The sequence below is a fragment of the Rhamphochromis sp. 'chilingali' genome (genome assembly GCF_963969265.1).
Source record: "Rhamphochromis sp. 'chilingali' genome assembly, chromosome: 1".
Lineage (NCBI taxonomy): Eukaryota > Metazoa > Chordata > Actinopteri > Cichliformes > Cichlidae > Rhamphochromis > Rhamphochromis sp. 'chilingali'.
The window spans coordinates 31,534,774-31,547,091 of NC_137929.1; the positions used below are offsets into that span (position 1 = coordinate 31,534,774).

The 12,318-nt window shown below is 41.0% G+C and overlaps 1 protein-coding gene across 5 annotated transcripts in view; it reads left to right on the forward strand.

Annotated features, from left to right (window-relative positions):
* LOC308407189 (protein Dok-7-like) overlaps positions 1 to 11,095 on the forward strand; it is a 52,944-nt gene extending 41,849 nt beyond the window's left edge. For 3 of the 5 annotated variants that reach the window (XM_080898708.1, XM_080898707.1, XM_080898711.1), the window contains 2 exons: positions 1,643 to 1,822; positions 7,405 to 11,095. In XM_080898708.1, the coding sequence (XP_080754834.1) occupies positions 1,643 to 1,822; positions 7,405 to 7,541 (317 nt within the window). In that variant the 3' untranslated portion in view covers positions 7,542 to 11,095. Of the gene's footprint in view, positions 1 to 1,642; positions 1,847 to 7,404 lie in introns of all 5 variants that reach the window. The other 2 variants (XM_080898709.1, XM_080898710.1) reach the window with 2 other exon arrangements.
* Positions 11,096 to 12,318: the final 1,223 nt, after the last annotated feature.

The following is a 12,318-nucleotide window of genomic DNA, read 5'->3' on the forward strand; positions in this document are numbered from 1 at the left end:
GCAAATGTGTTAAAAAGAACAAAAGAGATATTTATACATCGAAACTCTGATAGTGTGTGACTGCCATGGCTCATCTATTTTGTGCTGGTAGACAACTTTTTGTACCTGTCATGTAAGCCCATCAACCGGGTTAGATGATTCCTATGAACAGTACCGCAGTACTTGTTGTAGTAAAACCACAAAGCATGTAGATTCATTTGGCTTTCTTGACTCTCATTTGCACAAAATTAAAGTGACAGCAAACGTTTATATCACCGTTCAGGATAAGTGATTTTCACTGGTCTCTATTCACAGAGCAGTATTCAAGTTATGCTAATTTCAAGATATCCTTGAGCGTACTGTACTCTGGTTTTGAAGGTTGCAGCTATCACTGCATTAATGCATACCCAGGCACCACAAAAAAAATATGTGATGTGTGTCACAGAGCTGAAATATGCACATATTTTATGTAGTGGTTGTTCTGAAGCTGTATCACTGAGATGCTGAACTAATCATTTCTGCAGCCAGCAGAAAACTTGACTGCAAATCTGCCTTTCTCAGCTTTTAGGTTTATGAAGATAAAGCCGTGAGCTGTTTCTTGTGATTTGAAACAATTTTTTCTGGCACAATTAATTAGATGTGCAATCCACTGTAGGCAAAAAATCTGGCAATAATGTGTGTTTGACAGGAAAATCAAAGAGGTTTGGGTGTTCCTATTCAAGTTTTAATGAACGTTTGCTAATAGAAAAATGAGATTTTGCTCCATAAACCCTCAGATATTTGATCTGGACACGTTCATACACTATACAGCCGCATGACAAAACAGCTTGATGATGATTAAAAGAACAATTGAGTTTTACTTCCTCAAAGCATTCTGTGCTTCGAGGACGTAATGTGTATCCCATAAATTATCTCTGGGGCATATCAGCTAATTTCACATAATTAGTCTCTGGGGCGGGGAGAGAACCAATTCATCGTGAAACGCTGTGTTCCTGTGCGACTGCCGATCCCATTATAGCTACCGTTGTTTTTACTGCTGGAAACCGTATTGATACTTGTGTTGTGGACGTCTGTATTTGAATATATCTAATTGACACTGGGCTGCAGCCTGGAGAGCTGCTCAGACTGGAGGGTAAGTTTAGCTTTTGATTAAGGTTATAATGACAAAAACAAATCCAGTTTCAAAGAAGTGTCAAAGTGTAAGTCTGGTTCAATTTAATCTTATAATTATTATCAGTTCTGAGAAAGACTTGATTGGTACTGTGTGCCGTCATAGCCCGTTTGAGCTTGTCTCTCTATGCCACGGGAATCCTCACGACAGGAAATCTAAACATGGGCTGTTGCACTCGGGCAGCATTTATCATGTTAAGAAACACAAACTGTCTAGAAAACACAAGTGAATCTAGAAATACGTGTAGTGTGTGTTCATTGTGCTGAACCCAGGTGGCATTGTTCTTTTATGTTTTTAATAGATTTTGGTTGACAGTGAAGGCTTGGAGGTGCAAAAAAAACCAGCATATTATCAACAGGACAAATTGCTTGTTATTTTTAGTTTCTGTGGGGGATTTTTGTTAAAAACAAGTGTTCACACGTTAAAAAAAGAAAAAGCATGACAGAAACGAACCTAACACCGTCTGAGCTTAATTTACTCTCGCATTTTCAGGGGCCGTGTTTGTGTTCCCCCCAGAGGCTCCGCTTGCTGAAAGACCTCGCGGTGAAGGTGTGACGTATGTGAATATTCCTGTTAGCCCCACGTCCAAGAAGCAGCTCAACTACATGGAGCTGGAGCTGCAGGATCCTGTGCATGGCACTAAAGCGGCTGCCGCACATCTGCCAGCTCAGAGTAAGGAGGCATGAATATCTTCTGGTTAGTAAAGGAGATAAACGCCAGATAGTTGGTGTCTGAGGAATGAATGTTCTGCTTTCGATTTATACATACCGTATAACTGCAAACGGCAGCTGTGAGGACCAGTCAGGGTGGACACTTGGAAAATTGTCATGTTACAAGATTATAGTTTAAAGGATGTCACCAAGACTGTGTTTTATTTGTCCAATAAGAGCATTAATCTACAGAGAGCTTTTTGATTGGTGGTGCAGAATTGCTTATTGAAAGCAGGTTTAAAGGGAACTGCTCTAAGAAGAGACGGTGGCAATTCACTGCAACCACCACATGATGCTGTAAGCTTAAGTATATAGCAAAAAAAGTTTGTCTCATTAATAAATCTTTGAATTTTAATAGGCTGGGTATTGAAGTGAGCTGTTGTCTTTTTTGGCACAAGGAAATGTCTTCAAGACCGGCTGTTAAACTGTCAAATATTACAAACTGAAACAAATTCTCAGACTTGTGTAGTTATTTTCAGTCGGTCTGCAGCGCACGTCTTCCATTAACCTTTGAACAAACTACTAAGAAATGTTGTAATCACATTCATGACCCACAGAAGATGAATCCTAATGACTCTGCTAATCCTGAATTTTTATGTCCACCTCAATGCACCTCTTTTTTTGGCTGCATGTTATAGCACCACCAGCCAGTAAGCAGTAACATTTGTCCAATGTTTTCATTTAGCACCAATTTCCTATAAAACTTTCTTACTAACCTAAGCTATAGTTTGTCTTTAGTGCCTGTTACCACCATGGATTGCTGCCTGTGATAAAGCTTGTCGTGGGACACATTGCTGTGTAGCCACAGACCGCGTGGTCAGAGTGCGCAGCACATCCTGCAGTCGATCCATTTTATTTATGCAGAGCAAATTCAAAACAATGTTCATCTAAAGCTCATCAAATGCCATTATGGACAGAAATCCAACAATGCAAAGTTCCCCTATGAACAAGCACGTGTTGGCGTAAGAGGAAGTAAAAGAAGCTGCGGGCGAACTATTAGAGTTGGTGTTAGTCAGGTCTGATGAACCACGTCCTGCGTTTTTGGAGAGTAAGCTGTAAAATCATTGTTTCCTTTTATTCTCTCTTCAGATTGTCTTTGTATATTTGTGAGATTTTCCCGGGACTGTCCAAAATGCAAATTGTTGAATTTTAGAGACCACCTCCTTGATTTAAGAAACAAAATGACCTCAGCCCTGATACTCATAGTGTGAGGTATTTTTTGCTTTTGCTCAATGTGCAAAAGTGTTCTGTGCAAGAGCCAACTTACAGTAAGCTGGTGTATCAGCGTTACGCAAGGATGAAAGCCATTGTAGTTACATATTTATGTGTAATTCTATTCGACCTACTCAGAGTTACTGGAATCGCTCGCAAACAATTGAGATGATTTCCTCTCATCTTGGTAAAAGACAGCTGAGTCCTTGTCATCGGAGCCGTAATTGACAGACACGTTGGCCGCTAGCGTCACTGCCCTCGAGAATACGAACAGCGTGGCTCGAGCTCTGACATGAGGTTAATGTCTAATGTCAGCAATACAGTTTATATCCCGGCATGCGGCCTCATTAATCTGTCACCTGGGAGGAGGAGTGTCCTATTTCGGCACTGAAAGGGGGTCGCAGGGCATTCAGATCACAGCTGTAAACTCAGTGGCCCTAATGGGACCCTCCTCCAGGGACTATTTATGTGTCGTGAGGAGCCGGTTTTGATGTCCTCAATTCTGGCACTGTAAGGCGACAGGACTCTAACAGGAGACACATATTGGTGCACGAGGACTGATGTTGTGGGTTTAAACTCTGACATTTTGCTTATATGATTTTCACACAAGGTATACAGTGGGGCAAAAAAGTATTTAGTCAGCCACCGATTGTGCAAGTTCCCCCACCTAAAATGATGACAGAGGTCAGTAATTTGCACCAGAGGTACACTTCAACTGTGAGAGACAGAATGTGAAAAAAAAATCCATGAATCCACATGGTAGGATTTGTAAAGAATTTATTCGTAAATCAGGGTGGAAAATAAGTATTTGGTCACCTCAAACAAGGAAAATCTCTGGCTCTCACAGACCTGTAACGTCTTCTGTAAGAAGCTTTTCTGTCCCCCACTCGTTACCTGTATGAATGGCACCTGTTTGAACTCATCATCTGTATAAAAGACACCTGTCCACAGCCTCAAACAGTCAGACTCCAAACTCCGCCATGGCCAAGACCAAAGAGCTTTCGAAGGACACCAGGAAAAGTATTGTAGACCTGCACCAGACTGGGAAGAGTGAATCTACAATAGGCAAGCAGCTTGGTGTGAAAAAATCAACTGTGGGAGCAATCATCAGAAAATGGAAGACATACAAGACCACTGATAATCTCCCACGATCTGGGGCTCCACGCAAGATCTCATCCCGTGGGGTCAAAATGATCATGAGAACGGTGAGCAAAGATCCCAGAACCACACGGGGGGACCTGGTGAATGACCTGCAGAGAGCTGGGACCAAAGTAACAAAGGTCACCATCAGTAACACACTACAACGGCAGGGAATCAAATCCCGCAGTGCCAGACGTGTTCCGCTGCTGAAGCCAGTGCATGTCCAGGCCCGTCTGAAGTTTGCCAGAGAGCACATGGATGATACAGCAGAGGATTGGGAGAATGTCATGTGGTCAGATGAAACCAAAGTAGAACTTTTTGGTATAAACTCAACTCGTCGTGTTTGGAAGAAGAAGAATACTGAGTTGCATCCCAAGAACACCATACCTACTGTGAAGCATGGGGGTGGAAACATCATGCTATGGGGCTGTTTTTCTGCCAAGGGGACAGGACGACTGATCCGTGTTAAGGACAGAATGAATGGGGCCATGTATCGTGAGATTTTGAGCCAAAACCTCCTTCCATCAGTGAGAACTTTGAAGATGAAACGAGGCTGGGTCTTCCAACATGACAATGATCCAAAACACACCGCCCGGGCAACAAAGGAGTGGCTCCGTAAGAAGCATTTGAAAGTCCTGGAGTGGCCTAGCCAGTCTCCAGACCTCAACCCCATAGAAAATCTGTGGCGGGAGTTGAAAGTCCGTGTTGCTCGGCGACAGCCCCAAAACATCACTGCTCTCGAGAAGATCTGCAAGGAGGAATGGGCCAAAATACCAGCTACTGTGTGTGCAAACCTGGTAAAGACCTATAGTAAACGTTTGACCTCTGTTATTGCCAACAAAGCTTATGTTACAAAGTATTGAGTTGTACTTTTGTTATTGACCAAATACTTATTTTCCACCCTGATTTACGAATAAATTCTTTACAAATCCTACCATGTGGATTCATGGAATTTTTTTTTTTCACATTCTGTCTCTCACAGTTGAAGTGTACCTCTGGTGCAAATTACTGACCTCTGTCATCATTTTAGGTGGGGGAACTTGCACAATCGGTGGCTGACTAAATACTTTTTTGCCCCACTGTACATTATGGTAATGTGCATATGGAAGACAGTGCATGACAGGAATGTTAAATGCTTCAGCTAAATCATTTGCATATGATTTGTGTTGTGATGCGCTGTCTCATTCTTGAAGCACGCAGACTGGCAGCGAGGGCAGAGGTGGGTGGGGGTGTGTGTGTGTGTGTGTGTGTGTGTGTGTGTATATACCGTATTTTCTGGACAATAGAGCGCACCTGTTTGTAAGCCGCATCTGCCGTATTAAAAAAAAAAAGATGTATAAGTCCAGGACATTTTCAAGTTCAGGCCACCTGCTTTTATGTCCTCTGAAAGCTTTTCTCGACTTTTGGCATTGCATGAGCTCTTCCCGCTGCCGCCTCCAACGTCTCACCATAGATTGATTGACGCTAAGCTTGCGTGCAGCAGCGCGGTTTCCTTCCTGAATAGCAAGATTGATGGCCTTCAACTTAAAACTCATACAAACTTCTTTGTGTGGTTTCCACGATGAAGGGGCGAGGATTTGAAAATAATTAATAATAATTACACCTTTGTATAAGCCTCATGGTTCAAAACCTAGGAAAAAAGTAGCGGCTTAGAGTCCAGAAAATACGGTGTGTATATATATGTATGTATTAATGTTTTAAGATGATCTAGGAGTGTTTTTTGTCACTTCCACAATTAATGATTCAAGTTCAAGAAATGATTATATCCCCTAACAATTCATTTCCATAATCTTGTTGACAAAAGAATGTTGGGATTAATGAAAAATGCCCAAAGACATCTGCAAATGTGTAAACCAAAGGGAAACAAAAGAAATATTATGGAGTAAAATTTATAAACAACACTTTGCTGATGCCACCTTGCAGCCATTTATATCAGGAAAGTGAACTTGCATACTTGTATATGATTGATGGCTCATGAAGGGAAACCAAAGCCTTAGGCTAGATGCTTATCTCCGACTTAGCTAGGCTAATCAGTCGCTACAGGTAGGAGTGAAATAATCTTAATATTATAAATGAAATCATCATTTAAAACTACATTTTATATTCACAGAGTTTATTTTTGTTTAATATAAAAATTTGATGATTTGTAACATTTAAGTGAGAGAAAAAGGCAAAAAAGCTAATTAATAAAGAAGGTGGGAAATGTTTTTTCACAGCACTGATATAAGAAAGTAAAGTTTATTTATGTAGTGCTTTTCAAGAATAGTATAAATTGCTTCACAATGTCAGACAGTAGAGCATTAAAACAGCATAAAAGGATAAAACCAAATAAATGCACGTTTGCATAGGTGGGTCTTCACCTTCCCTTTAAAGGTATCAGCAGTGTCAACAGATCTTTAGTCTAGTGGAAGTGAGTTCCACAACATGGCAGCGAAAACCTCCTTTTATCCTCGACTTGGACTGAGGTACAACCAAGAAGCATTGATCAACTTGCATCAGAGACCTAGCAGTTATGTATGGATGTAGAAATTCACTAATATAGGGAGGCACCACAAAGAGCTTGGAAAGTGATAATCAGAATCTGAAATTGAACTTTGAACTTTGTGGTGAGCCAGTTTAAAGAGGGCAGAATCAGTGTCACAAGGGACCTTTCAGAGGAACTGGTGAGAAACCTTAGGGCAGCATTCTGGGCTATCCAAGGATGCGATCCAGAGATAATTTGGTCAGCGGAAGTAATAACAAATTACAATAATAACAATAAAGTGAGACAAAATACACAATTGGCTGCCATCCGGTTATTTATAAGACAAATAATTTGGTAACATTGAATGACATGTACAACTGGGCATCATCTCAAACAATGATATGAGATGTCTTCAAAGAAGACAGGCCCCAAAAATGAACCTTGGGGCGCACCACAAGATAAAATCGTAGAAGAGGACAGGAATTTAGCAAAGCGCATGAAAAGCTTCTGTGAGTGAGGTAAACGTACGATATGATATTGTATGATACTGATACACTCGTTGGAATATTTCTAAAATGACAAGCTAATTTTTAAAATTTCCATTGTCAGATTAATCATCTAATAGCTTCTGCTCTGTGCAGCTAGTTTTGTGTGCAGCACAACACTGATGAATAATTAAATGGTACACTGATTGAGTTAAAAGAAGTCCCACTTTTGTGTCCTGACAGGAAAGAGCTCCACCAAGTACGCCCAGATTGACATCACTGCCACAGAGATGGCCCACAAAGTCGGCACGTTGCACGCTCTGGGTCGGCAGGAGGGCCTGCACACTCTGGAGCTGAGAAGAAAGGGGACGCCACATTGAATTTTCCTTCACTCAAACGTTAATCTCAGCAGGATTTTTTTTTTTCACAACAGCAGAACTACAACATCAGACTATAACGTTAGCAAGAAACGTGGCTCTGTGGGCCTTCCTGTGGGATTCCTTCTCTATTCTGTTCCATCTTTTGAATACAGATATCTTTGAAAGCAACCTCAGCCAGTTTACAAAACCCAGAATCCCAGAAAAATGTATTGCGTCCAATGTCTACTTTGTTAGATCGAGACTGTAGTCACAAAGGAGCTGGAATATAGAGCTGGCTTTAGAAAGGTTTGGCTCTTAGTCATGAGATTTCACAACGTTGTTTTGTGAACAACATCTCGTTAAATGGCATTACGCTGCTCCTCGAGCTCCAGGCTCTCTAGAAGTTGGATGAGCAAACCCTGGGCTGAGTCAGGGGCCTCACTAATACCCCAGAGCAAAGGCACTTTACAGCTCACTCAAGCCATCACTAATTGTGTGCTGTTTTTGCCCTTGTGTGGGTAAAAAAGAAAGGTAGGGTGTTTGCAGGAAAGGAAGTGGAAACAGTGTTTGTTCTCACAAGGAGTTCACACACATTTATTCCTCAGTGATCTGTAATTCCATATGTAGTTGCACATAACTCTTTCTGTGTTTCAAATTTAGGAAAGCTTACCAGCCGGTCTTACTCAGAGTGATGCAAAATTCAGAGTAGCTTGATGCGTAAAAAAAAAAAAAGATTTTTTTGTGTAAAAGTAGCACAAGTACTGTATTTTCTGGATTATAGAGCGCACCAGTATATAAGCCGCAGATATCTATGTTGAAAAATTAGATATTTACTGCATGTACAGAACGATTTTGTACTGTAAATGTACATGTATGTACCTGAACAGATTCTTTCAGTGCCTTTTAACGGCAGCAACTTAGCTGATTAAAACGGAACAGAAACAAAAGAAAATAACCGGTATTAGGATCCACTGACAGACATCAGAAAAGGATGCTTCTCACCACTTGTCATCCAAGTCTCCCACTCAACCTGGAGTGCAGCTTTAAATGCCCGATTCACACTGATGTCAAGTGGCTGCAAATACTTTGTTGTACCTCCAGGTTTAGGGCCCGGATGGCTTGGGGATAGAAGCTCCTCTTGAGTCTCTCTGTCCTTGCCCAGATGATGCAGAACCTTCTACCGGATTTCAGAAGTAGGAACAGTTTGTTGCCAGGATGGGACGGGTCCTTCAGTGTCTGTGCTGTTCTAGTCTGGCATCTCCTGGTGTAGGTGTCCTGAAGTGGGTGAGAGCAATCCTGCAGCAGCGTTCAGCTGTACGGATCACTCTCTGAAGAGCTTTTTGGTCCTTAACACAGCTGTTCCCAAACCAGGATGTCATGTTCTGTGTGACGATGCTCTCCACAGCGCCTGTATAGAAAATCCCGAGGATCTCTGGAGAGACCCTGAACTTCCTCAGTTGTCGTAGGTGGTACAGGCGCTGCCTAGCCTTTTTGGTCTGGACCTGAATGCGGGCAGCCCATGTCAGGTCTGAGGAGATGTGGACACCGAGATATTTGAAGGACTGCACCCTTTCCACTGGAGCTCCATTGATGATAATGGGCTTGTAGTCTCTGTGCTGACTCCTTCTGAAGTCCACCACCAGCTCCTTGGTCTTGCCAACGTTCAGCTGGAGATGGTTATCCTGGCACCATGATGCATGATGGACAGGTTGTCCATGTGCCCTGATGGACAAGTTTTTACGTCTCATAAATCTGAAACACCACGACAGCCCAGCTTTGAAATCTTCAATATTCATTTCGCGGACGATTGTTTTGGCTTTCAGTCGGATCTGTACAGTGAGTACACCTCGGCCACCTGCTCTCTGTGTATTCACCCAGTCCTCCAGGACATATTCAAGTTCAGGCCACCTGCTTTTATGTCCTCTGAAAGCTTTTCTCTACTTTTGGCATTGCATGAGCTCTTCCCGCTGCCTCCTCCAACGTCTCACCATAGATTCATTGACGCTAAGCTTGCGTGCAGCAGCCCGGTTTCCTTCCTGGATAGCAAGATTGATGGCCTTCAACTTAAAACTCATATGAACTTCTTTGTGTGGTTTCCACGATGAAGGGGCGAGGATTTGAAAATAATTACCAGTTGGTAATTTGTTGTGCGTGTTCTGTCTGCTAAAGAAAAAGTATCGTATTCTTCTTTGCATTGATTTTTCGTCTGTCTTGTTTTTGATTCCAATTCCGGTGAGAGCCCCTAGCGGTGGAAGAAAAATCCACAGAATAGCCGCACCTTTGTATAAGCCTCATGGTTCAAAACCTAGGAAAAAAGTAGCGGCTTATAGTCCAGAAAATACGGTAATGGTTCTGCATAACACTTCCATTCTATGCGTGGTGACTCTTGTTAGCCTGGCTCTAACTAATGGGAAAAAGATCAGTTGCTGCCATACATTTTCCCTCCTGCTTCCCAGTTCATATACAATTGGGTTTAATTTGGGAAAGTCTTCATAAATAATGCAAAGCTTTGTTTTGTTTTGTTTTTAAATCAGTGGCCGTTTTTGTCAAAATTATATTATACAATGTTTTTTTTCTAATCACCTCCCTGAAGCTATTAGCATTTTTGTTATTCCATACTGTGTGTCTTTGTGTGGATATTGGCATTTTACTGCAGTATTGAAAATAGCTTGTATTTGTAGAGCTACTCCTCTTGATAAAGCCAGTATTGCTTTTTTTTTTTTCATGTTCTGTTCACATACCACTGATTTGATTAGCTGTAAATATATTTTCTTTCTATTTGGGTGGATTGTCATAAAATGTGAAGGTGTTTCTGTACAGTAAGCATGTATGGAAAGGGTTCAAGGATGGCATCTGCTTCCTAAGGATCTACTTTTTTCATGTAATACTCTTTTTCTTGTAAATTATTTATGTTAACACTGCTTTGATGTGTTCTTTCTTTTTCTTTTTCTAGAACAACAGTAGATCTCATATGGCTCTCCCTCCATGTACAGCTGTAAACCTGTTGGGTACCATATTATATAAATCAGCCTTACCATTGATGTGTTTGCTTTATTCAACTGTAACACCACTGGTTTATAATGCAGATAGCACAAATAATATTAATACTGATCATCTTATTACAAACTAGCTATACATATCTAACTTTTTTTATTATCATGCTGGAAATGTTTTTTTCTGTTAACACTGAAGACTTAGGCTTGAAAGCTGAGTCAGTAACACTGAGGGTGCAGCTTGCAGACACTCTGTAGCTCTAATTTTTACTCATTTATTACAGCAAGAAAGACGAGATGTTTTGATAATTTCTGGGCAAACTGGGAAAGTAAAACATAAGTAAACAGAAGTATTACATTGATAATACATTGAGCATAAATGTCCAGCTTTATGTGCAGAAAACGTGAACATGCACAAATTAATATATGGTATTATATGTCACACTGCATTGATGGACAGAGTTTCAATAATGTGAAGTGATTACAAAACACTCCTCCATGTACAAATTTGACTTAAAACCCTTAGTAGTCTTTGCCCAGATTTGAAGTCAGTCATTAAATAATTGAAAAAACAAAACAAAACTGCAAAGGTGCCTTTATTGATCTGATGCAGGAATATCAGCCAAAGACAGACAGCATGGATGATAATGGAGACTGCCTGTGTGACCTCATCATGTCAGTTGCATCATATGATTTAATATGGTGCTGCACATTCTGCTGGGTGTAGCAGAGGTGCTCAGAACATCATATATTTCTTGGTGTGTGTGAGTGTATTTCCACTTTCTGCTGTGCGAGGTAGCTTACCATGAAAATCCTTTGCTCGCAGCAGATATTTGTCCCCTTGTTGCACAGAGGATATCAACATATAAAGAACACCTGTGAGAAAATCATAGTGAGGTGGTTGTGTTGGTTTACACAATATCTGATGTGGTGTTCACATTTAAACACGGGATCCAGTAAGCTGTTCAAAGGTTGATTTTTTTTTTTTTTTTAAACTAATGATAGTTAGGTAAGTTATTGTCCTGAAAGCTAGCATAACACAGTAATCTAATGTAACACAAGTAATATACAGTCACTGGTTACTTCATTAGTTACACATTGCCAGGACTGTTGACCTCCTGTTTGCTGTCAGAACTGCCTTCATTCTTCATTGCACAGATTCAACAAGGTGCTGGAAACATTCCTCAGAGATTTTTGTCCATGTTGACATGATACCATCACACAGATGCTGCAGATTTGTAGGCTGCACATCCATGATGTGATTTTCCCGTTCCATCACATTCCAAAGGGAGCTCATTGTCACCTTCAAGAACCAGTTTGAGATGATCTGAGCTTTCTGACATGGTGTGTTATCCTGCTGGAAGTAGCTAGCGGTAGATGGTTACACTGTGGTCACAATCAGATGGCTATGGTCAGAAAAGATACTATATCCCCCACCTCGTTTCACAACCACCTGTCTAAACTGTTGAAACAAGACAGGATAGATCCATGGTTTTATGTTCGTCTGACTCTATGCAATCCAAATCTTGCAGCAGAAATCAAGACTGATCAGACCAGACATTTTTTTTTTTAAATCTTCTGTTGGACATTTTTGGTGAACCCCTGTGAATTGTCGTCTTCTGCATTAGCCCATCTGCTTAAAGGCTCAACATGTTGTGCATTCAGAGATGCTCTTGATTTTAACAAGTGGTTATTTGAGTTAGGGATCTTTTCCTATCAGCTCAAAGCAGTCTGTCCATTCTTCTATGGTGTGTCCAACTAATTGACAGAATGTAATGTAGTCAGCAAGGGTAAGGTTATTAAAC